The 24343-nt window shown below is 39.2% G+C and overlaps 1 protein-coding gene across 1 annotated transcript in view; it reads left to right on the forward strand.

The window, feature by feature from the left end:
* SPAG1 (sperm associated antigen 1) overlaps positions 1–24343 on the forward strand; it is a 69737-nt gene that overhangs the window by 6519 nt on the left and 38875 nt on the right. The window contains exons 4-9 of the mRNA XM_059394929.1: positions 7622–7747; positions 11411–11475; positions 12581–12690; positions 13449–13554; positions 16720–16850; positions 20131–20237. Of these exons, the coding sequence (XP_059250912.1) occupies positions 7622–7747; positions 11411–11475; positions 12581–12690; positions 13449–13554; positions 16720–16850; positions 20131–20237 (645 nt within the window). The remainder of the gene's footprint in view (positions 1–7621; positions 7748–11410; positions 11476–12580; positions 12691–13448; positions 13555–16719; positions 16851–20130; positions 20238–24343) is intronic.

Genomic DNA, 24343 nt, shown 5'->3' on the forward strand with positions numbered 1-24343 from the left:
CTCTCTCTCTCTCTCTGCCTGCCTCTCCATCTACTTGTGATTTCGCTCTGTCAAATAAATAAATAAAATCTTTAAAAAAAAAAAAAAATAAATAAATAAATTGTGCTATACAAACATAATGGTTCGTAATTTCTTTTATACCACACTGGTTATTTCCTCGGCATAAATTAATGGAAGTTAAGTTGCTTGATCAAAGGATGTGAATAATTCAGAAGCTGTTGAAATACAGTACCATGTTCTCAGAAAAGTTGTACCTTTGTTCTCTTTTCACCAGCAATATATAGGAGTACCCATTTAAGGTATTCTTCATTGGATACTATAATCATTTTAAAGGTTTTATTTATTCGAGAGAGAGTGTGCATGCCTGCATGCACAAACATGAGTCGGGGTTGGGGGTTGGAGAGGAAGAGGGAGAAGCAGATTCTGGGCTGAGCAGGAAGCCCAATGCAGGGCTCCATCTCAGGATGGTGGGATCATGACCTGAGCTGAAGGAAGACACTCACCTGATTAAGCCACCCTATAATTATTTTTTTTAAAAGATTTTATTTATTTATTTCACAGAGATCACAAGTAGGCAGAGAGGCAGGCGGGGGGTGGGGGTGGGGAGGGGGGGAAGCAGGCTCCCCCACCAAGCAGGGAGCCCAATGTGGGGCTCGATCCCAGGACACCGGGATCATGACCTGAGCCGAAAGCAGAGGCTTTAACCCACTGAGCTACCCAGGCACCCTCTATAATCATTTTTTAATCAATTAAATAATTGAAAAGCTTATGTATTTGTTTGATTAATTTTTTCTTTTTAAGATTTTATTTATTTGACAGAGAAAGAGCCCAAGTAGGAAGAGGGGCAGGCAGAGACAGGGGGGAAAGCAGGCTCCCCACTGAACAGAGAGCCCGACTTGGGGCTCGATCCCAGGACCCCGAGATCATGACCCGAATCAAAGGCAGAGGCTCAACCCTCTGAGCCACCCAGATGCCCTACAATATTAAATTTTTTTGTTCATAAGTTGAATTTCTTTTGTTAATGGCCTGTATCTTCAGTGATTTCTTTTAATCTGCTTTATTGAAGCATAATTTACATTCAAATAAAAATTTAATGGCCTACATTTCACTGAGTTTTGACACCTATCTGTGCTCTAAAACATTTATATTACTCTGAAAATTTTCCTTATGCCCTTGTGCAGTCAGTGCTGACCCCACATCCTGGTCCCTGGTAACCCCGAACTGCTTTCTACCATTATGGGTTTGTGTTTTTGAGACTTTTCTATAAATACAGTCAGACGGTATATGGTCTTTTTGTGTTTTCTTTCACTTAGCATCATGCTTTTGAGATGTGTCATTGTTGTTGCATGTCCATAGTTTGTTTCTTTTAATTGCTGAGTAGTAGTGAATTGTATGGATATCTCAGTTTATCCACTTACCAGTTGATGAACAAAATGGCATTCCTGCCAGTAATGGATAAAAATTCTTGTTGCTCTGCATCTTGGTTCACACTAAGTACTGCCAGTTTTGTTAATTTCAGCTGTTCTGTTGGGTATGCAGTGGTATCTCATCATGGCTTTAATAGCCGTTTCTCTAATGACTAACTTTGCTGAGTGTCTTTTCATGTGCTTATTTCCCTTCCATATATCCTCTTTTGTGAGAAGTCTTTAAATACTTGGCCCATTAAAAAAAATTTGGAGTATTTTGTTCTTATTGAGTTGTAAAATACATGTCTTTCATACATGTCTTTCATTAGATACATCTTTTGCAAATATTTTTGCAAAAAATATTTTGGGGATTGCCTTTTCATTTTTTTTTACAGTGACTTTGGAAGAATAAAGGTGTTAAATTTTGATGAAATCAATTTTTCTTTCACAGTGTGTGCTGTGTGTCCTATTTGGGAAGCCTTTGTCTAATCCCAGATCCCCAGGTTTATTCGTATGATTTAGGAAGTTTCTAATTTTAACTCTTACATTTAGGTCTAGGATCTGTTTTAATTTTGGGGTACACACACACATATAATATAGATATCCAAGGTTTCAGGTACCACTTAATGAAAGATTATCCTTTCCCCATTGAACTTATTGGTATAATCATCAAAAATCAATTGGCCATGTATAGATGGATCTATTTCTGGACTCTCTATTCTCTTTTGTTAATCTAAATGTCTGTCTTTTCGTCTAGTACCTCATTCTCTTGATTATGGTTAAGTCTTAAAATCAGATCGAAAAAGTCCTCCAACTTTGTTTCCCTTTTTCATAGTTGTTTTGGCTATTCTAGGTCCTTTGCTTGATAGTTGTTACAAAATAACTTGCTTGTCTTTGGGTTGGGATTGTGTTGAATTTATGGATCAATTTCAAAATAACTGACATCTTTACGATAGTGAAATTTCTGATTCATGGACTTTTGTATGTTTTCTGTTCATTTAAGTCTTCTGTAGTTTTTTGTGCCAGTGTCTTGTAATTTTCAGTGTGCAGTTCTTGCATATTTTTTGTTTAATTTATTCCTAAGTATTTAGTATTATTTTATGCTATTGTAAAAGTTAATGTTTTTTAATTTCATTTATTTTTGCTCATTCTGAGTCACCCTAACTATGAAATTTTATGTATGTATGTATGTATTTATTTTTGGTGTGGTAAAATACATATCACATAAAATTTACCATCTTAGCCATTTAAAAAATTTTTAAATTTTTAAAATAAACATATAATGTATTATTAGCCCCAGGGGTACAGGTCTGTGAATCGCCAGGTTTACACACTTCACAGCACTCACCATACCACATACTCTTCCTGATGTCCATAACCCAACCACCCTCTCCCTACCCCCTTCCCCCAGCCCCCCCTCAATTTTTTGTGATATTAAGAGTCCCTTATGGTTTGTCTCCCTCTGATCCCATCTTGTTTCATTTATTCTTTTTCCTACTTCCCAATCCCCCACATTGCATCTCTACTTTCTCATTTCAGGGAGATCATATGATCTCAATCAGAGATCTTCTCTGATTGACTTATTTCGCTAAGCATAATACCCTCTAGTTCCGGGGCGCCTGGGTGGCTCAGTGGGTTAAGCCGCTGCCTTCGGCTCAGGTCATGATCTCAGGGTCCTGGGATCGAGTCCCGCATCGGGCTCTCTGCTCGGCAGAGAGCCTGCTTCCCTCTCTCTCTCTCTGGCTGCCTCTCCGTCTACTTGTGATTTCTCTCTGTCAAATTAATAAATAAAATCTTTAAAAAAAAAAAAACCCTCTAGTTCCATCCACGTCGTTGCAAATGGCAAGATTTCATTTCTTTTGATGGCTGCATAGTATTCCATTGTATATATACCACATCTTCTTTATCCATTCATCTGTTGATGGACATCTAGGTTCTTTCCATAGTTTGGCTATTGTGGACATTGCTGCAGTAAACATTTGGGTGCACGTGCCCCTTCCGATCCCTACGTTTGTATCTTTAGGGTAAATACCCAGTAGTGCAATTGCTGGGTCATAGGGTACCTCTATTTTCAACTTTTTGAGGAACATCCATGTTGTTTTCCAGAGTGGTTGCACCAGCTTGCATTCATTTTAGCCATTTTTTTTTTTAAGATTTTATTTATTTATTTGAAAGACAGAGATCACAAGAAGTCAGAGAAGCAGGCAGAGAGTGAGGAAGGGAAGCAGGCTCCCGGCTGAGCAGAGAGCCTGATGTGGGGCTTGATCCCAGGACCCTGGGATCATGACCAGAGCTGAAGGCACAGGCTTTAACCCACTGAGCCACCCAGGCACCCCATCTAAGCCATTTTTAAGTGTAGAGTTCATTAGTGTTATATTGACAAAAATCTCTGAATATAATAATGTCAATATAACTAAAAATCTCTGAATATAATAAAAAGTGTGCAATTCATTAGTGTTATATTCATATCATTGTGCAACCAATCTCCAGAACTTTTTTTTTTATCTTATAGAGCTGAAACTCTACACTCATTAAACAATAGTTCTCCATTTCTCCCTCCCCTCAGCTCCTAGCAACCACCATTCTACTTTCTGTTTCATAAGTTTGGCTAATCTAAATACCTCATATCAGTGGAAGTTTAATTTCAATTTTTATTTGTATATTGCAAGTCTATAGTTATCTAATTGATCTTTTATATTGACCTTGTATCCTGTGATCTTCTTAAATTTACAAATTAGTTCTAGTAGCTTTTTTGTAGATTTATTGGGTTTTATTTTTTTTTTAAAGATTTTATTTATTTACTTGACAGACAGATCACAAGTAGGAAGAGAGGCAGGCAGAGAGAGAGGAGGAAGCAGGCTCCCCACTGAGCAGAGAGCCCGATGCGGGGCTCGATCCCAGGACACCGGGATCATGACCTGAGCCGAAGGCAGAGGCTTTAACCCACTGAGCCACCCAGGCGCCCCTGGGTTTTCTTTTTTTAACTAATTTTTTTAAAAAGATTTTATTTATTTATTTGACTGAGAGAGATGACAGGTAGGCAGAGAGACTGGCAGAGAGAGGGGGGGAAGCAGGGTCCTCACTGAGCAGAGAGCCCAATGTAGCTCCATCCCAGGACCCTGAGATTATGACCTGAGCCGAAAACAGAGGCGTAACCCACTGAGCCACCCAGGTGCCCCCAGCCATTCGCTATTAAGGTAAATACTTTAGATTTTATGACATGACCCTTTATAAAGTGGAGCAGTGTCCCTTCTATTCCTTGTTTGATGAGAATTTTTACATGAATGGGTATAGAGTTTTATGAAGTGCTTTTCCTGCATTTATTGAGAGGAATATAAGATTTCCTTTGTAGTCATTAATAAGGTAAATTATGTACTCTGTTTTCAAATGCTATACCAGCTTGCCTTCGAGGATAAACTCTAGTTACGAGGATAAACTCTAGTTAGTCGTGCTGTATCTTTTTTATATATTGCTGGACTTAATTTGCTACAATTTTATGAAGGATTTTTTGTGTATACAACCATGAGAGATATTAGCCTGTAGTTTTCTTGTAATGTCTGGTTTGAGTAATGGGGTAATGCTGGCAGCATAGAATATGAATTGGGAAGTGCTCTCTCTTCTTAAATTTTCTAGGAAAGTTTGTGTGTGATTGGTATTATTTCTTCCTTAAATATTTTCCGGAATTCACCACTGATGCCATCTGGGCCTCACCTTTTCATTGTAAGAAATGTTTTGACGCTTAATTACATTTCCGTAACAGATACAGTGCTGCTTAGGTCCTCCTTAGAGTTCTCTCTCTGGCTCCCTCCTCTTGGATATTTTGCATCCCAGATCCTTGTAATCTTTGCCTCCCTGAAGCCTGAGCTGTGTTCTTTTGAATTCAGTGAGACCACAGGGCTGTTTGGGTTTCTGTTCCCTGTTCTATAGCCTGGAAATTATGGGCAGTAAATTGGGGCCAGTGCAGGTCCCAATCCCTCCTTTGTTTCCTTTCTTTCAAGGATCATTTTCCCGTGCTACCTGTTGTCCGATGTCTGAAAACCACAGTTTCATATATTTATCCAGTTTTCTAGAGTTTAAGCAGGATGGCAGATCCAGTCCCTATTACTCCGTCAGGACCAGGAGGAGAGGTCCCTTTATTGATTTTTCTGTCCATGTGTTCCTTATTTATGAGTAATAGTTCTGTTGCATATATTCTAAATTTTCCTTTGTCATTAGTCTTTTAAATCTTGTGTGTGGTGTTTTTCATGTTTATTCATTAAAAAAAAACTTTTTCCCTTGATTTTATCCCTTATGTTTTCTTGCATTTATACTTGAGAAAGCTTCCTCTCCACCAGATGCATATTTACCTATATTTTATGAGTTCTTTTGTGGTTTCATTTTGCTTAATAACCTTTTTAAAAAAGATTTTTATTTATTTATTTGGCAGAGACAGAGTGAGAAAGGGAACACAAGCAGGGGGAGTAGGAGGGGGGAAGCAGGCTTCCCCTCCGTCGAGCAGGGAGCCCAATGTGGGGCTCGATCCCAGGACCACGGGATCATGACCTGAACCAAAGGCAGACACCTAACGACTGAGCCATCCAGGTGCCCCAAGAAATAACTTCTTAAAACAGATTCTGGAGCAACAGGGGTTTTTTGTTTGTTTGTTTGTTTTTTTAATTTATTTATTGTCAGAGAGAGAGCACAGGCAGACAGAGTGGCAGGCAGAGGCAGAGAGAGAAGCAGGCTCCCTGCTGGACAAGGAGCCCGATGTGGGACTCGATCCCAGGACCCCGGGATCATGACCTGAGCCGAGACAGTGGCTTAACCGACAGAGCCACCCAGGTGTCCCTGGAGCAACAATTTTTTGTTTTACTTTGCTTTATTAATATATTAATTTACTTTATTAATGTATTACATTTGAAAACATTTGAAGACAGTTTTTTTTTTTTAAGATTTTATTTATTTATTTGACAGGAGAGAGAGAGTTCACAAGTAGGCAGAGAGGCAGGCAGAGAGAGAGGAGGAAGCAGGCTCCCTGCTGATCAGAGAGCCCGGTGTGGGACTGATTCTATTACCCTGGGATTGAGTCCCTGCATCAGGCTCCTCGCTCAGCAGGGAGCCTGCTTCTCCCTCCCCTGTACTGCTCCCCCTGCTTGTACACTGTCTCTCTCTCTTTCTCTCTGTCAAATATATAAATTAGTAAAATCTTTAAAAAAATAAACTTTCTGCTTTCTCATTTTGTTATTTACTGACTTGAAATTGGAAACCTGGTAATTAATCTACAAGTTAAAATGACAGTTTGTGTCCAGAATTCTTTGACTTTATTGTCTGGGGAGTAACAGCATAGTTTTAGTTGCAGAAGCTGCTTTTTTCCCAGTTGCATATTCTTTTTCAGTTACCTCTTGACTTCGCCTCTTCTCCCTTTCTTTCATGCTTTTCCCTGCCACTTCTCCCTCTGCCCCCATTCTCTTTCTTACTCTTTGTCCTCCTCTGTAATGGCTCCTCTTCCTTTTTACCTTTCTCCTCTTACTGTTTTTCTGTTCTTTCTCCTTCTTTCACCTCTGTGCTCCCATTTTGTTCCCCTGCCTCCTGCACAATTAGGACAGATAGTATAGTTTAGTGCTGTATCATGGCGCCTAATTTAATGAGACCTTCACCGTATAGCTGCTGAATAACAATAATAGAATTTCACAGGTAACAAGTCTCTCACTCAATTTGTTCCTAGAACCTGTGACAATGCAGTTTAATAAACATGATTATGAACCTATTATGTGCCAGACACTGTGCTAGGTTCCTGAATCACAAAGAGGAGACTAAGACATAGGTTCTACCCTCATGGAACTTACAGAAATGTGAGAGAGATGAATAGTACATGGATTATTTTAAATCTCTGTTAAAACATGGAGGAGGAACATTTCTAGCCCAACCAGGCAGTTCAGGGAAAGCTTGTTGGAAGGGTTGAGAGTAAACTTGCAAAATAATAGAAGAAGGAAGGGCAGCACAGATATGCATAATTTTACTGAATTGCACATTTGAAAGTGGTGAAGATAATCAATTTTGTTTTGTGTATTTTACCACAATTTAAAAGCATAGTAGAAGGGCATCTCAGGTAGAATCCATGACCAAATTGTCACCCAAAATATGGACCCATAGGAAATGATGATAATGTATAATTCTAACACTTGGTTAATTACTTCAAACTGTATGTTTATCTTCTTCTTTCTCCTGCTTCTCAGAGTTGGGTTTCGGAAATTAAAAAAGACGAAAATAAAATGCACTTTCATGAAACTGAAGCATCTCCAGCAATGGAAGATCATTTGCCTCCAGTTCGTGGTTCAAACAGCTGTGTTCATGTTAGTAAGGTAGGCTGTTTTGGGGTGAGGTGTGGGGGGGGCAGAAGATTGTTTTTGGCTAAGAGAGCTAATGTTTAATCAGAATAACCACAGTGTGATGTCCTTCGAGAGCTGGGGATTATCTTGAAACTGACCGCATGCTGTTGTCTTCTCCAGGAGGCGTGTTTCATCACTTGGAGATCCAGATGAAACCGCATTTCCCTTTGAAGGCTTGCTTCTTGGGCTCACTGCCTTTTCTCATTTTTTCTTTTGTTATGACTTCTGTTCTTCTCTGACCAGTTTTGATGAGCACATAAGATTCAATTTAGTGGGGGCATGTGGATGGCTCAGTGGGTTAACACCTCTGCCTTCGGCTCGGGTCATGATCCCAGGGTCCTGGGATTGAGCCCTGCACTGAGCTCTCTGCTCGGCGGGGAGCCTGCCGCCCCCCACCCACCTGACTCTCTGTCTACTTGTGATCTCTGTCTGTGAAATAAATAAATAAAATCTTTAAAAAAAAAAAAAAAAGATCCAATTCAGTTGGAAAGAATTTCAGGGAATACTTTTGTCTGTCCAGTGAAGATGTAGAAGAAATAGTTTATTACTTGATGAACTCGGGATTTAAAGTATTAAACAGATACTCTGAATCTGCTGAAGATGTCATTCCTCTGTTTACTGCATATTATTCCAGCCCCTTATGACGATTTCTCTGTGGCTGATCCCTATTTTGTCATGTAGACCTTTCCTTTTTTACCCATGGGTTCCATAGAGAAGGGACCTGTTGGGAGTCCCAGGTCCATTTATACTTAACTTCAAGTTAAAACTGAGCTTCTGGCCAGAAGATCTACCTGACCCTGTTGTTCCAGAATCTACCCATTGTGTCCTGGGCATTGGGAGCCTCTGGCCTTTCATGTGGACCCCACATTCCGTTCCCTCTGCCCTACTTTTTTCTTTTATTCCTATCATTTCTGAAAGATTGCCTATTCAAGTCTCTTCATTCTGGGCTAACTTACTCTTTTTATTTTCATTTCTTCTTTGAATACTCAGTTTTATTTAAAAATAAAATCCATAGCTCCTCATTACACTACTCGCTAATAATTTACCTTCCTGCATCTTTTTCCTCCCCATTAAGAATTGCTCATGTAAATGAGGTACACTGTAATCCTCAAAAAGGATGTCACTATCTGTCATCAATATATTTCTATTTATTGAACACCCATTTTTTGTTAAGTCTGTGCCCTGAATATATAACAGGAGGTTATAGTTCCATGGGATAGAGAGAATAGTGGTACAGTGATTCCCAAAGCATAATTTATGGGCCCTGGTTCTCCCAGAGATCCTTCCAGAGGGTCTGGAAAGTCAATGCTATTTTTAAAAATAATGCTACTGCTTTGTTCTTTTCACTGCATTGACATTTGTATTGAGGGTGAAGCTGTCGGGCCTTAGCATGAATCAAGGCAGTGAGTGGCGCCAAACTGGGCTGGTAGTCGCTGTTTTCTCCACGGCTCCCTATTTATAGTCAAAAAACTCCAATCTGACTTAAAAATGTCTTTGATGAAACAATAAAACGTATTTAAAACGTTTTTATTTAAAACGTATTTAAAACGTTTTTATTTAAAACGTATTTAACGTATTGTTAAGTCTTGAGTCTTGAGGACACCTCTTTCTAATATTCTGTGTGACAGAAGTATTCAAAAAGCACTTGACTGTGAGGTAAAACCTGGCACTTATTTCGAGAGGCAAGACTCGTGTAAATGAGTTGTCAGCTGAAGTCAGCTCTTTCCCAGAACAGGTTTAACCGGAAAGAGCGACTGACAGACAAATTATAGTTATTCAGACTTGGGTTTTTGACAAACGTTGTATTGAAAATGAATGAAGTGGGCCTGTCATTTTAAGGAAAACAACTGGCAGTGTCTTTTCCCAGTGAGAAAATCTGAGCTTTTCATCACAATTTAAGAGTATTTCATGTTCTTCTGCGGCTCTTAAATACCTGCTTGTAACAAAAAGTTTCCCCTAAAGGGGATACTTAAAGACTCTTCTGATGAGTTTGATGAAGATATTAATGAAGGGGCACCTCGGTAGCTCAGTGGGTTAAGCCTCTGCCTTCGGCTCAGGTCATGGTCTCAGCGTCCTGGGATTGAGCCCCACGTCAGGCTCTCTGCTCAGCACAGAACCTGCTTCCCCTCTCTCTCTCTGCCTCTCTGCCTATTTGTGATCTCTCTCTCTCTCAAATAAATAAAATCTTTAAAAAAAAGATATTAATGGATAATACTTTTAAATTGTATAATGAAATATATGTGTGTTTGGAAGATCTGTGTAACTTTGGATGACCACACCCAGTGTTACAAAATTGTGCATGAGTAAACAACCCATTCAAACTGGTTTCAGATTGTGACTGACTTTTAAGAAACCATTTAAGAAACTGTTGATGAACATTATGGCTCTTGTTTGCTTTCCTCCCATTTTCCACAAGTGCTTGGAGTGGGCCTGCAACCTAGGCTGGGCCAATGAATAGCACCAAGCTAGTGCTTGGTCAGGGACGGGCGCATGACCCAAGCTAGGGAATGCCGAGTCCTTCCCGAGATTTCTCTAACTAAAGGTGGAGAGAAGAGTCACTCTCCTTCTTTCTGGTTGGGAGGCCTGTGAGGTTAGAATCCTGTACTGCCTGTGGCCACTGTGCCTACTATATGGGAAAAGCAAGTAGCCAGTGGGGAGAAAGTGATATCTGTGGGCAGAAAGAAGCAGACACTAGGGACAGGGGGAGAGTGGGAGAGCTGGGGAGAGAGAGTATACAATCCTTTAGCTAGTAGTACACCTGTAATTTCATCAATTTGGTTATGTAAGCCAATAGTTTTTTTTTTTTTTTTTTAAGATTTTATTTATTTGTCAGAGAGAGAGTGAGCACACAGGCAGGCAGAGTGGCAGGAAGAGGAGGCAGAGAGAAACGGGCTTGCCAGTGAGAAAGGAGCCCAATTCGGGACTTGATCCCAGGACCCTGGAATCATGATCTGAGCTGAAGGCAGATGCTTAATGGACTGAGCCACCTGGGTGTCCTAGTTTATTCTTTTTAAATAGGATTAGTCCAAGTCGGGTGTCTTTTGTTGCAAACAAAATATCTCCAATACAGCAAAGTAGTTATTCTTATTTCTCCAATGGCTTGGGTTTGTTTTTTGTTTTTGTTGTAAGATTTTATTTATTTGTCTGAGAGAGAGAGAGCACAAGCAGTGGGAGCAGCAGGCAGAGGGAGTAGTGGCTTCCCACTGACCATGGAATCCAATGTGGGACTCACCTCCAGAACTCTGGGGTCAGGACCTGAGCCAAAAGCAGACCTTAACCAACTGACCCACGCAGGCATCCCTCCAATACCTAGGTTTTAAAAGAATGGATGATAGTTGGTTATGTTTTTATTATAAGAAAATTGCTAAAAAATCACATTTCATACATGTGGGTTTTTAAATCTTACATACATACTTAAAGTCCAGTAGATTGCTCCCAGAATTAACTACCGATTTAAAATCCTTTTTAATGTGCTATATGTTAATAGTTACAGTACTTGAATTGTTATAACTTCAAGAGGACCTATTTTTCTTATCCACTCAGTTAGTATATCTTAATTCAATCCTTCACACTGTATTTATCATAAAACCTACTAATCTTAAATATGTCTCATAAAATATTCTTTTATTCTCTCAGGAAAAATATTCTAATAGCAGACGACCTAAAAAGAAAATTCCGAGGGATTATGCAGAATGGGATAAGTATGTTTTATATTTCATAATACAAAATTTGTCACTGAAAAATTCTCTACCATAAAATATTATAGTAACTTCTTAATTTTTATAAGTCTGAACATATCAAGACTGCCAAGTTACTTTTGGTAGAGTACTAAGAGTATCCGGTGTAAGTGGGGCGCCTGGGTGGCTCAGTGGGTTAAGCCGCTGCCTTCGGCTCGGGTCATGATCTCAGGGTCCTGGGATCGAATCCCGCATCGGGCTCTCTGCTCAGCAGGGAGCCTGCTTCCTTCTCTCTCTCTCTGCCTGCCTCTCAGTGTACTTGTAATTTCTCTCTGTCAAATAAATAAATAAAATCTTTAAAAAAAAAAAAAAAAAAAAAAGAGTATCCGGTGTAAGTAATGAACAACAGTTGAAAGGAAGGCAGGCAGGAGCAAGCCCCAAGCTCCCCCAAGTGGAAACCACCCTTAAAAGGAGTCCTCCAATGTTCCCCACCCCCCCATGATAGATGACAAAAACCTGATTGGATGAAAGACCCATCTCGGTTAACCAGGTTAAAACAGCCCACTGGCAAGTCCATAAAAATCCCTAGATGTAGACACTCCAGGTTACAACCCTCTCAAGTCCCTCCCTTTTCAGGAGCTTTGTACTATGCCTCAATAGCTCAATAAATGTTGCTTTGCTGCCCACCACTCTTCCTCTGGTCTACTCCTTGATTTTTCATAGTGGCATGACCAAGAACTGTGGACACGGAGCTAAAAGAAATCCTGTAACATAAGCACTTTTGATCTTATTTTTTCATTAAATAAATATCTACAGCATCCTTTCATTTATAAAAGCAACCAAAAATAATTCAGGTAATCCTATGCCCATCAAAAATAAAAAGGAACAAAAACTTTAAGTCGAGATAAATTAGTCACATTTTAATGACAAAGTTCTGATTAATTTTGAAGTCCTCACTTGAATTACGTGGTTTCTAAGAGAAAACACAGACGGTTTATATAATATGAACCTGTTATGCATTTTTAGAATATGTCTCTAAAGGCACAGTGGTATGACATAAGACTATCAATAATAAATTGAATTTCCTTGCTTGTTTTGTACATTTTTTGTTTTTTTTTCTTTCATTAAGGTTTGATGTGGAAAAGGAATGTTCAAAAATTGATGAAGATTACAAAGAAAAAACTATAGTAAACAACAAGTCACATTTGTCTAAAATTGAGACAAGAATAGACACAGCAGGTAATTGGGAAAAAATAATAATTTCATAGTTTTCATATTTTCAAAATTATAATAAAAACTATCAAACTAGATAAACTTCTCTTTAAGTGCTATAGATTTCCATTAAAAGTTTATGGATTTTCTCCTAGAGTTGACCACTTCTAGCAAATTCAGTTTCATCCTTTAACTACTTAATTTTATATGAGTTATAGTTACCCTACTTAAATTTAGTAAGACTCAAAAATATAAATCTAGTTTTTAACTATAATTTTTCTTTATATTTTTCAAATCATTTTTTTCCAAATCCCCCCCCCCCTTTTTTTGGCCTCAAAACAAAATGATATGGCATTTATTTGTTTTCACTCGAAGTCCTTAGGTGTATAGCACCTTTAAAGTGAAATACAGGGGCGCCTGGGTGGTAAGTGGGTTGGGCCTTTACCTTGGCTCAGGTCATGATCCCAGGGTCCTGGAATCGAGCCCCATGTCGGACTCTCTGCTCAGCATGGGGCCTACTTCCCCTCTCTCTGCCTGCCTCTGTGCCTACTTGTGATCTCTGTCAAATAAATAAATTAAATCTTTAAAAAAAAAGATAAAGTAAAATACAACCAATAATAATTTAAAAAATCTAAACCCTCCCAAATTGTGAATTATTTAAGGAAACATTTCCTAAACAGGAAATGTTTCTTTTATTTACTTCACAAATGACTGTTTCTGTTAAAATAAGCATTTTTGGATTTAAACTTTTTAAAAATTCTGTTCAATTTTATTTTTATTTCTAGGTCTAACTGAGAAGGAAAAGACTTTTCTTGCTACTCATGAAAAGGAAAAAGGAAATGAAGCTTTTAACTCAGGGGACTATGAAGAGGCTGTGATGTATTATACTAGGTGAGCAGATTTTTGTTGTTGTTTCTGTTACCTTTCTTTTTTTTTAAGCATGCTTCACTCTTGGAGATCAAGAGTTACGTGCTTTACTAACTGAGCCAGCCAGGAACCCCTTGTTGTGGTTTAAACTTGCCATTTAAAAAACATGATAATGTTTATATTTAATCATTGAAATGATATAAATAAGTTAAAAAGTCTGTGTCTGAATTACTGAAGATATTATAATTATTATTTACCATAAATTCACTTGTGTTTGCCTTATTTTTCAATACTTTTCTCAACCTCTTAAGCTCCCTGATCCCCAGTTTTGACAGAGGTCCCAACTTTCCCATTTTCCAGAGAAAATAGAAGCCATCTGAATGGAACGTGACAGAAAGTTCATATAGTATAGAGCGTAAGAACTCAGGCTCTGCAATTAGAATGCCTGGATCTAATTCTGGTACTTAATGATGCTACCTCCCACCACAGGGCCTTTGCATATGCTGGGTCTGCTGTGTAGAAATTCTTTCCTCTTCTCATTATCTAGTTAATTCACATTTACCTTAAGATCTCATCCTATGCTTCACTTCTTTGGGGAAGTCTTCCTTTACCTCCCCGACAAGGCTAAGTCTCCACCCTACTCCATTCCTCCCCACCTCTGACTCCTAGTTTATAGGCTCTTAGAGCAGTCTTGCCTCTCCTTTGTGGTACTTGTTGAAGGTACAGTTTAAATTTGTGTATTTTGATAGTAACTGGACTATAAACTCTGTCAGAGCAGAGTGGCCTTATCAGTTTTCTTATAACTTTGTATCCCCAGGCCCAATAAAGTACCTGGTTCATAGTAGATGTTTAATAAATACTTTTATGGACTTTTTAAAAATAAACATTTTATTTATTTATTTGAAAGAGGGAGAGCATGAGCGGGGAGAGGGTTAGAGGGAGAGGGAGAATCAGTTTCCCTGCTGAGCAGAGAGCCCAGTGTGGGGCTCAACCCCAGGACCCCGAGATCCTGACTTGAGCTGAAGGCAGACACTTTACTGACTGAGCCACTCAGGTGTCCACTTACGTGTACTTTTTTTTTTTTTTTTAAAGATTTTATTTATTTATTTATTTGACAGAGAGAAATCACAAGTAGATGGAGAGGCAGACAGAGACAGAGGGAAGCAGGCTCCCCGCTGAGCAGAGAGCCCGATGCGGGACTCTATCCCAGCACCCTGAGATCATGACCTGAGCCGAAGGCAGCGGCTTAAACCACTGAGCCACCCAGGCGCCCCACTTACGTGTACTTTTGAAGCTCTTAACAGGAAACAAAAAGTAGACTAATTTCCTAAATTATTGTTACAAACTCATTGTGCTTATAGAATCCCTTACGCTATGTTAGAAATAAACTCTCTATGATCTTTTTTTCACCTTTGGAAGGAAGATTTTTTTCTTCAATGTTGCTTCTCTACAGAAGTTTGTTTCCCCTATTTAAATGAACATGCAAGGTAAAAAGGCTATTAATCTATCTCTCACTCAGTATTTGTCTTCCCTTTTCATGCAGGTGGAAATCAGCTTGATGCTGTTCTCTCTCTTCTTGTAGATTTCCACCAGTAGAGAATCTCTTAGTCTATTACAGGGAGCATAATTTTTCCTCTTTTAAGAAATCAGAGTGGTGCAGTCAAAGCAGCATAGCAGTAAGGAAACTCAACTGCCACTTTCTGACCCTGGGCAGTTTCTTTGCCTCTCTGGCCTCGGTTTCCTCAATGTGATGAGGTTGTTACAGTGCCTAATTCAGAGCTGCTGTGAGGATTTAATAAAACAACACAAAGGCAGGATAACTTGGTGGCAGTGACAGCAGGTGCTGGAGTACACTGGGTTTGAGTCCTGCCTCTCATTTACTAGCCTGTGGCCTCGGGCATGCTGCTTAGCCTTTCTGTCATATCTGTTTTTCTCATCTGTAAGGTAGGAAGAGCAGTAATACCTCCTGGTATTTGTGCCAGGCATGTAGGAGGTACTCAGTGTCAGGTACTTGTATTAGTCATTCTTGTATTGTCTGTCTTTGGTCTCTACCCAACCATGTGATTTCTTTATATTCATCTTTAATGATCTTAGTAAATTGCTACTTTTTGTGGCTTTTTTCCCTTTTCATTTTCTATTTTTTTCCCAGCTTTATAAAATTCAGTGCACTGATCCCCTTATCTTTCCTATACGTAGGAATGCATCATTTCACAGCACTCCAAATCAACTTATTAAGCAATAACAGAGGAGGTTTTAAGTCCTTCTTTTCATCAGTTATTTGGCTTTCATACCCTTAATGTAACAAAATTTCTTAAAGTCTGTACTCCTCAGTAAATATACTCTCTCCTTCCATTAACTTTTTCTGATTAAATTGTGATCATTTCCTTAGAATTAAGTCTAGTTTTAGATTACAAACTGAACTGTTCTTTTTAGATTACAAAGTAAACTCACCATAGCAACTTAATATAGGATATTAGTTGTGGCTGATTGCTCCATTTTTTTGGTACTAGGAAATTGTCCCCGAGGTGTCAAAATAATGTATTTGATATTTGATGTTAACTAATCTGTTTTTTTACGAGATCTGTGGGTATGTAGCTTACTTCTATAGCCAGAGTCAACCTTAAACTGCTTAACTGAATGTTCAGCATCTGTCTAAATATTGATTCAGTGTGTCTACAGAGCTATATTTTATTATACTTGATGATGTCGGCTGTATAGTTTGCTAGAGCTGCCATTACAAAGTGCCACAGGCTGAGGGACTCAAAAAGCAGAAATTTATTTTCTCACTGTGTGGAGGCTGCAAATCTGAGATCAAGGTGTCAATAGGGCTGGTATCTTCTGAGTCCCCTCTTCTTGGCCTGTAGGTAGCCATCTTCTCTCTCTGTCTGCAAGTGGTCTTTCCTCGGCATGTGTCTCTGACATAATCTCCTCCTTCTATAAGGACACCAGTCATAATGGATGAGGGTATTCCCTCATGACCTCATTTTAACTTAATCATCTCTTTAAACTCAATCTCCAAATACAGTTATATTCAGAGCTTCTTGGGGTGAGGACTTCAGCATATGAGTTTGGGGGACACAGCTGTACCCGTAACACAGGCTATAATTGTTTTCACAATTTTAGCTGAGTTTATCTATCTACTTAAGTTTTCCACTGGTCTATTTTTGCCAATAAGTGTCTCTTTTGTAGGAGTATATCCGTTCTCCCCACTGTGGTGGCCTATAACAACCGCGCTCAAGCAGAACTCAAACTACAGAACTGGAACAGTGCTTTCCGGGATTGTGAAAAGGTCTTGGAGTTAGAACCTGGAAACTTGAAAGGTGAAAAACATTCACAGAGTGCTTTAAATTTATGTCAGGATTTGTTAAACTATTTGTAGATACTCCTTATGATTATATTAAGCCTACTTCAAATACACTCTAATTTCTGTGAATCATCACTTTCATAAAGTTACTTTTAACTTCAAGTTTAACTTGGAATTTAAATTCCTGGCTATTTGTGTGAAGTAGTTAATAATCCCAGGAGATTAAATAAAATATATATGGTTTTAGAGAAAGATCTCAAGCTTATATTTGAACCATTGTTGGTTTTCTTTTTATCTTTCAGTTATTTTTATTGTGGTAAAATATATATAACATGAAACTTATCATCTTTATCATTTGTCAGTACAATTCAGTGGTGTTAAATGCATTCATATAGTTGTGCAGTTTTCACTATCCTCCGTTTCCAGAACTTTTTATTTTTTAATCCTGCATGACTGACATGCTCTGCCTGTTAAACAATAATATTCTACTTTCCCTTCCCACCAGTCTCTGACAACCACAATTCTCCTTTCTGTTTCTATGATTTTACAGTTCTAGGTATCTCATCTAAGTGGAATGATTCAGTATTTATCTTTTTGTTACTGGCTTGTTGAACTATCTTTTTATCTGAAAAATATCTAAGTGTAATTTAATATAAAATTTCTGACATTAATATAATAAGCCCTTGCTTGAGGTCTAGAACCTTCTGCCAGTAGCGTTTTGGGCATTTCCACCTACATGTCCATAGACATTTTATTTATTTATTTTTATTTATTTATTTATTTGAGAGAGAGTGAACACAAGAGGGGTGAGGGGCAGAGGGAAAGGCAGATTCCCTGCTGAGCGAGGAGCCTGATGGGGGGCTCGATCCCAAGACCCTGAGATCATGATCTGAGACGAAGGCAGCCGCTTAACTGATTGAGTCACCCAGATGCCCCTCCATAGACATTTTAAATTAAATGTGCCCAAAGCTAACTATATCTTTGTTTGGATTTCCTGTCTCAGTGGCTGCACAACCTTGCTGTGGTCTGAGCCTGACTATACAGGTCTAAGCCTGACTATACAAGTCAGACTCCGCTCTCTTTCTCTGTGATGGAGAAGGAATCACTCCACAAGGGAGCAGCATAATTTGTAATACACTCTATTTCTTTAAATGTTACGGATTTGAGGAAGTGTAAACACTTACTTTTTTTCACACGGAATGTACCCTTGTGTGCCTGTGAACATGGGTGTGCAGAAGCCATGGGCATGCTTAGGGGGGAGATCCTGGAACATCAGCCCAGTCATTGCCATGGATTGCCCTCCTTTTGCCAGCAAAATCCTCTTGCGCCTGTAATTTGTCTCTGTCACAGAGTATGGGTGGGCTCCCCAGTTTTAGGAGGTGGCAAAAAAGTTTGGCAATCTCCTGATGGGCCCCCACCAACACAGTGCTAGGCACTGTGCCAGGTTCTTGACATGTATTAACTCCACTAATTTCACAATAGCTGAGTAGAGGTGCAGATACTATTGCTAGTACACTCAGTTTACAAAAGTGGGAACTCAGGCATAGAAAGATTAAGCATTTCACCCATAATCACACAGCTAGCGAATGGCAGACAGGACTCAGCACTGGGCAGTGGACTCCAGAGCCTACACTCAAGCACAGTGCTCATCTGCTACCAGAATGACTTTATGTTTCCACTTTTCCTTGTTTGAGTGATTTCAAAAGCACCAGAATCTTCACTACTTAAAAAACAAACTGGGGCTCCTGGGTGGCTCCGTGGGTTAACCCTTTGCCTTTGGCTTAGCTCATGATCTCAGGGTCGTGGGATGGAGTCCTGCATTGGGCTCTCTGCTCAGCGGGGAGCCTGCTTCCCCCTGCCTCTCTGCCTTCTTGTGATCTCTCTCTCTCTGTCAAATAAATAAATAAAATCTTTAAAAAAATAAATATATGAAAATAAAAAATAAAAAATAAAAAAATAAATAACTGGATAGAGCCAAGTCTAATAATGAGTAGGGCTAGAAAACATTAAGAAGTCTTATGTTGGCTTAAGTGAATAAATAATTTCCTTCTCAAAACTTTATGTTTAACTCAAAATATAATTGTTCTAAATGCAGTGTGGTATTTTAGTTCAGCCTGCAACAGAAAAAGGTTTTAGAGGAGAAGCTAGTGAAATGCAACTCAAGCCTGTAGCTTAGTTAATAATAAAATACCAATGTTAATTTCTTGGTTTTGGCAAATATTCCATAATTAGGTAAGAAGTTAGCATGAGGGAAAGCTGGAAGAAGGCATGTGAAAACTCTCTGTAGTATCTTTGCAGCTTTGCCATACATCTAAAATTATTTCAAAAATTAAAAGTTAAAAAAATGCTAACTGTTATATCATGCCTACTTCTTTATGGATGTTCCCTTCTGAGTAGTAATAGTAATAGCTAAACTTGTACTTAAAGTATAGTATACAGTTTGGGTTAAATTTATGACAATGATTTATCCTGTAGATTTTCATGGCTCATTCTATGTTGTAAGATAGCATATTAAAATATATTGGATATAAAACATAAAAAAATATATTGGATATAAATTTCTTGCTTTTCAGAATTTCTAAGCCTCATTCTTTTCAAAATAATAACTTACTATACGAAGTTCTCTGATAATACAGGGATAATGATGGGACTATAAAGGCATTCCTTATTAGTATTACTACTAAAATAATTCAATAGTAAAAAATAATTGTCAAATGATTTGAAATATACAGAAAATCTGACATAAATTACCAACGTGCTCAATTTCTGAACTGAGCCGACCTTGTCTTCAGGATTCTGTCAGTTCCCTGTGTGAAATACCTTCTTCTAATCATTTTATAGGTTGCTATAAAGCCTTTGCTAATGGCTCATAGTCTGAGCCATCTGCTGGTCAGCAATGTACTAAATTTGAGTAAAGGATTTTCTCAATTTTCATAAAAGGCAAAATAATGCTAGTGGTGATAATTAAGAGGAAAATGTTACTGTTTCTTGAAAAGCTTCCCAATATCGCAGTCCGGCATGGTGCCTGTGAGGGTCCGGTCTCTGAGTGCTTGGAGGAGCTGGCAGGGCCTGGGGCTATTGGAGGATCAGGTTGTGGGAGGGGACTGTTGCCCGAGGCAGCCTCCTCTGTTTACCCCAGTATCATTTTCTATACACACAACAGTATGAAAGTGGGTGTAATTAAGCTTTGCCCAATTGCACACTAAGCTATTCTATTTGTATCCTTCTACTTGAAAAATAGGCTCTCACCATGATACCACATGTTAAAAATACAACTTTTTTGGATAAATTTTCAGCTCTTCTGCGCCGTGCCACTACATATAAACATCAGAACAAGCTCCAGGAAGCTATAGAAGATTTGAATAAAGTACTGAATGTTGAACCTGATAATGAGTTGGCCAAAGTAAGTAACAGAAAGTGATTCCTCACCTAATTCTATAGTTGTTCTTTTTTATTATTATTTTTTTCAATTTTTAAAAAGATGTTGGGGCACCTGGGTGGCTCAGTCGTTAAGCATCTGCTTTCTTCTTGGGTCATGATCCCAGGGTCCTGGGATCGAGTCCCAAATTGGGCTCCCTGCTGGGCGGGGAGCCTGCTTCTCCCTCTCCCTTTGCCCCTGCTTGTGTTCCCTCTCTCGCTGTCTCTCTGTCAAATGAATAAATGAAATCTTAGGAAAAAAAGATTTTATTTCTTTGAGAGAGAGAGAGTGAGCTAGTGAGCGAGACAGCACAGCAGCAGGGAAGGAAGGAGAGGGAGAAGCAGACTCCCTGCTGAGCAGGGAGCCCAATTTGGGGCTTGATCCCAGGACCCTGGGATCATGACCTGAGCTGAAGGTAGATGCTTAATCAACTGAGCCACCTAGATGCCCAGTTATTTTATTTTTTTTAAAGATTTTATTTATTTGACAGAGATCACAAGTAGGCAGAGAGGCAGGCAGAGAGAGAGGGGGAAGCAGGCTCCCTGCTGAACAGAGAGCCTGATGCGGGACTCCATTCCGGGACCCTGGGATCATGACCTGAGCTGAAGCAGAGGCTTAAACCATTGAGCCACCCAGGCATCCGCAGTTATTATTTCTGTATTTGTTAAAATGACATCAGTCTTGTTGGATGAATGATATTGAGAATTAGGTTACTGCTTTAAAAACTAGGTCTATCCCAAAAGAAAACAAAACAAAACAAAAACTAGGTATATCCCAGAAATACCTGAAAGTGTTAATAGCTATTTGAAGTGGAAGAAAGCAGGCTCTGAAAATGTCCAAATCTCTAAGCCTACTTCTGAAGGACATTTATTTATTCAGATATGTAACATTGTGTATAAGGGTACTTGTGTTGATTTGACACGTTAATGTATTGCAGGACGATCACACCTTAGCTTTAGCGAACACCTCTGTCACGTCACATAATTATTATTATTTTTGTGTGCGTGGTAAGAAAAATTAAGTTCTCATCTCTTAGCAACTTGGAAGTTTAGAATACAGTCTTGCTGACTACAATCTCTGTACCGTACCTTAGCTCTCCAAGACTTGATCAACTACTAATTACAAGTTTGTATCCTTAAGCCTGTACCTTTCTGGCTCCTAGTAATAGTCATTCTACTTTCTGTTCTTATAAGCCTGTCTTTTTTAGATGTGACAAGTAGGTGATATCATACAACAGGAATATTTGATTTGTCTCTTTACTGAAGTGTTGTAGAAAATGCTTTCTCTGAGGCAATCTCAATGTATTATGCAGAGTGGTATGGAAGTTTCCTAGGTAGGATCAGGCGCGCGCTCCGTGGCCACAGAAGAGTGCGTGGTAAGCGTAGTGCCACTGAGGACATTCACGGCCTGACTGAGCAGACCGACTGAGGTATGCAGCCCGGGGGCTGTTTTGAGGCCTAACGACTAGAATTAAGTGTGAGCTGTGAGATTTTACCCTACTTACAAATTAACAAGATGGTCTAGCAGAAGAGAAAAGACTTCTGGGTCAGACACAAAGGACTCTCATTCACACTACAGCAAACTGATGAGCTTCAAGGTTGTGTCAGCTCCCCTGACCCCCAAGTCCCATGGGGGTGGTGCAGAGTGACCCAGATAGAGCTGCTCTCATTGGGTTTATATCACAGCTGAGGAATCCCAAATCTCAGACACCCCTGTCTTTTATAATGGGATACAAGGAAACCTGCCCAAAATTCTGTTATGGAGGGAAATATCATTATTTTACTGGAAAGCACCTCCTCCTCTCTTCTCTGAAGAGAAATACTCTGTTTTCCAAGGCTGCTCTTAGTAACACATCCTAAAAAAGATGGTCCAGAACAAGTGTTATTTATACCACCGCTCACAACATACTTAGAAATGTGAGAAACCCATGGAGAACTGTCTTCCAGCAGTGAGTTGTCTCTGTTTCCACACACACCTATTGGGTTATCTGTCTCTCTCTCATCTTTGGCAGTTGAAGTCCTATGTATTTGTCAAGTTAGCATTTCAGTGGATTAGGTTTAGGGCCTGGCTCAAGAACACATCTTTTTCCCATAGTACTTTCATTTTTTAGTGGTATATTTATTGAAAAGTTAACATGACAATATTCGGAAAAAAAAAAAAAAACTAAAACAAGGAAAACCACCTTTAATGTCACTGCACAATGACTTAACCATTGTATCTTAACCAATGCAAAGATTAACTCAAAATGGATCATATACCTCAGGGTAAAACCTGGAATATAAGAGTGCTAGAAGGACACATAGGATAAAATCTTTATGACCTTGGATTAGACAAATCTCCCTTAGATGTGACATAATGGCACAATCATAAAAGGAAAAATTGGTAAATTGGACTTCATCAAAATTTAAAAATTTTGTTCTTTAAAAGACATTATCAGAAGGAAAAAAAAGACAAGTCATAGACTGGGAAAAAAAAATTTGCAAATGGTATGTCCAAAAAAAGACTTTCATCGTGAATATACACACGGTCTCCAACTTACAATGGCTTGGCTTAACAACCTTTTGACTTTATGATGGTACAAAAATGATTGGTTTCTATTGAATACCTAACTTCGAATTTTCATTTTTTTTCCCAGACTAGCAATATGCTGGGCAGGGGCAGCGAACCACAGATCCCAGTCAGCCATGCGCTCATAGCGGGAAACGGATACACCCACAACCATTCTGTGCCCAAGCAACCATTGTGTTGTTGACTTTCAGTACAGTATTCAATAAGTTACACGAGATACTCATCACTTCATTATAGAACAGGTTTTGTGTTAGAGGATTTTGCCCAACCTTAGGCTAATATAAGCCGTTCTGAGCACGATTAAGGGAGGCGAGGCTAAGCAAGCTATGCTGTTTAGTAGGTTAGGTGTGGTAAATGCGTTTTCAACTTACAGTGGGGTTATTAGTGTTATGCCCCAATAACGGGTCCGTGATTAAAGGAGCGAGACTGATATAAAGCAAAGGTCAAGCAAAGCTTTATTTTGCGCCAAGCATCAAGAATCTAACTGAATATTCAGGGACGCACCTCTTACAAGAGAGGGCGACCCTTCTCTGTTTCATAGACTAGCTTTTAAGGGCAAAGGCTATGCGGTTGGGCCTGGCCACGCACAGGTGACCAATGAGATTGTAACACACAGGAAACTCCACAGTGATGCTAGGTGACCAACTGAATTACAATTTCCCCTAGTAGACAGTTGAACCAGCCTGTTACACCTTGATTAGGATTGGCGCCAAAAAGGCTCCTAAAGGGCGGGGCCCATACTCGTTGGTAGCTACCTAGACAGTATGCAACCTCCCACTGATCCAAGTCTCCACTGGCCTGACCCACCCTTGTATCTGGGCTTTGTTACCTGGAGCTGGTTTCCGGGACTTGTTTTTTTTTAACCGGGACTTGTTTTTAAGTGAATCCCCTGGGGGAAGGGAAGCAGGGACAGTTTAAGGGTTAAACAATGAGGTTTTTGTTTAACCTCAATGAAAGCCTCTTGCTAAAATATAAAAATATAAAATAGGTCCTTCCAATTAGGGCATAACCCCGTTGTAATTTGAGGAAGATCTGTAAGAACTGCAAAGAACTCTAAAAACCCAATAATAAGAACACAAACAGGCACATTTTAAAAAAGCAAAATATTTGAGTATCAGACTCTTCACCGAAAGAGATATGTAAATATGAAATAAGCATATGAAAAGCTACTCAATATCATTAGTCACTAGGGAAATGTAAATTAGAACCACAATGCCTGGGTGGCTCAGTTGGCTAAGTCTCTGCCTTTGACTCAGGTCAAGATATCTGGGTCCTGGGATCAAGCCCCTCATAGGGCTGCTGCTCAGCTGGTAGCCAGTTTCCTTCTCCTCTCCTTATGCTCTCTCACACTCTATCTCTCTCTCTCTCAAATAAATAAATAAAATCTTTTAAGAAATGGGAAGAAACTTTTGGGAATGAGGGATATATTATGTCAAAATCTATTAACGTGCATTCTAAGCATGAGACTTTGTGAACTTTACCTCCGTAAGCTGTTAAAAATGGGCATGGGGGGGAGGAAAATG

The sequence above is a fragment of the Mustela nigripes genome, chromosome 3, assembly GCF_022355385.1.
Source record: "Mustela nigripes isolate SB6536 chromosome 3, MUSNIG.SB6536, whole genome shotgun sequence".
In the NCBI taxonomy this organism is placed as follows: domain Eukaryota; kingdom Metazoa; phylum Chordata; class Mammalia; order Carnivora; family Mustelidae; genus Mustela; species Mustela nigripes.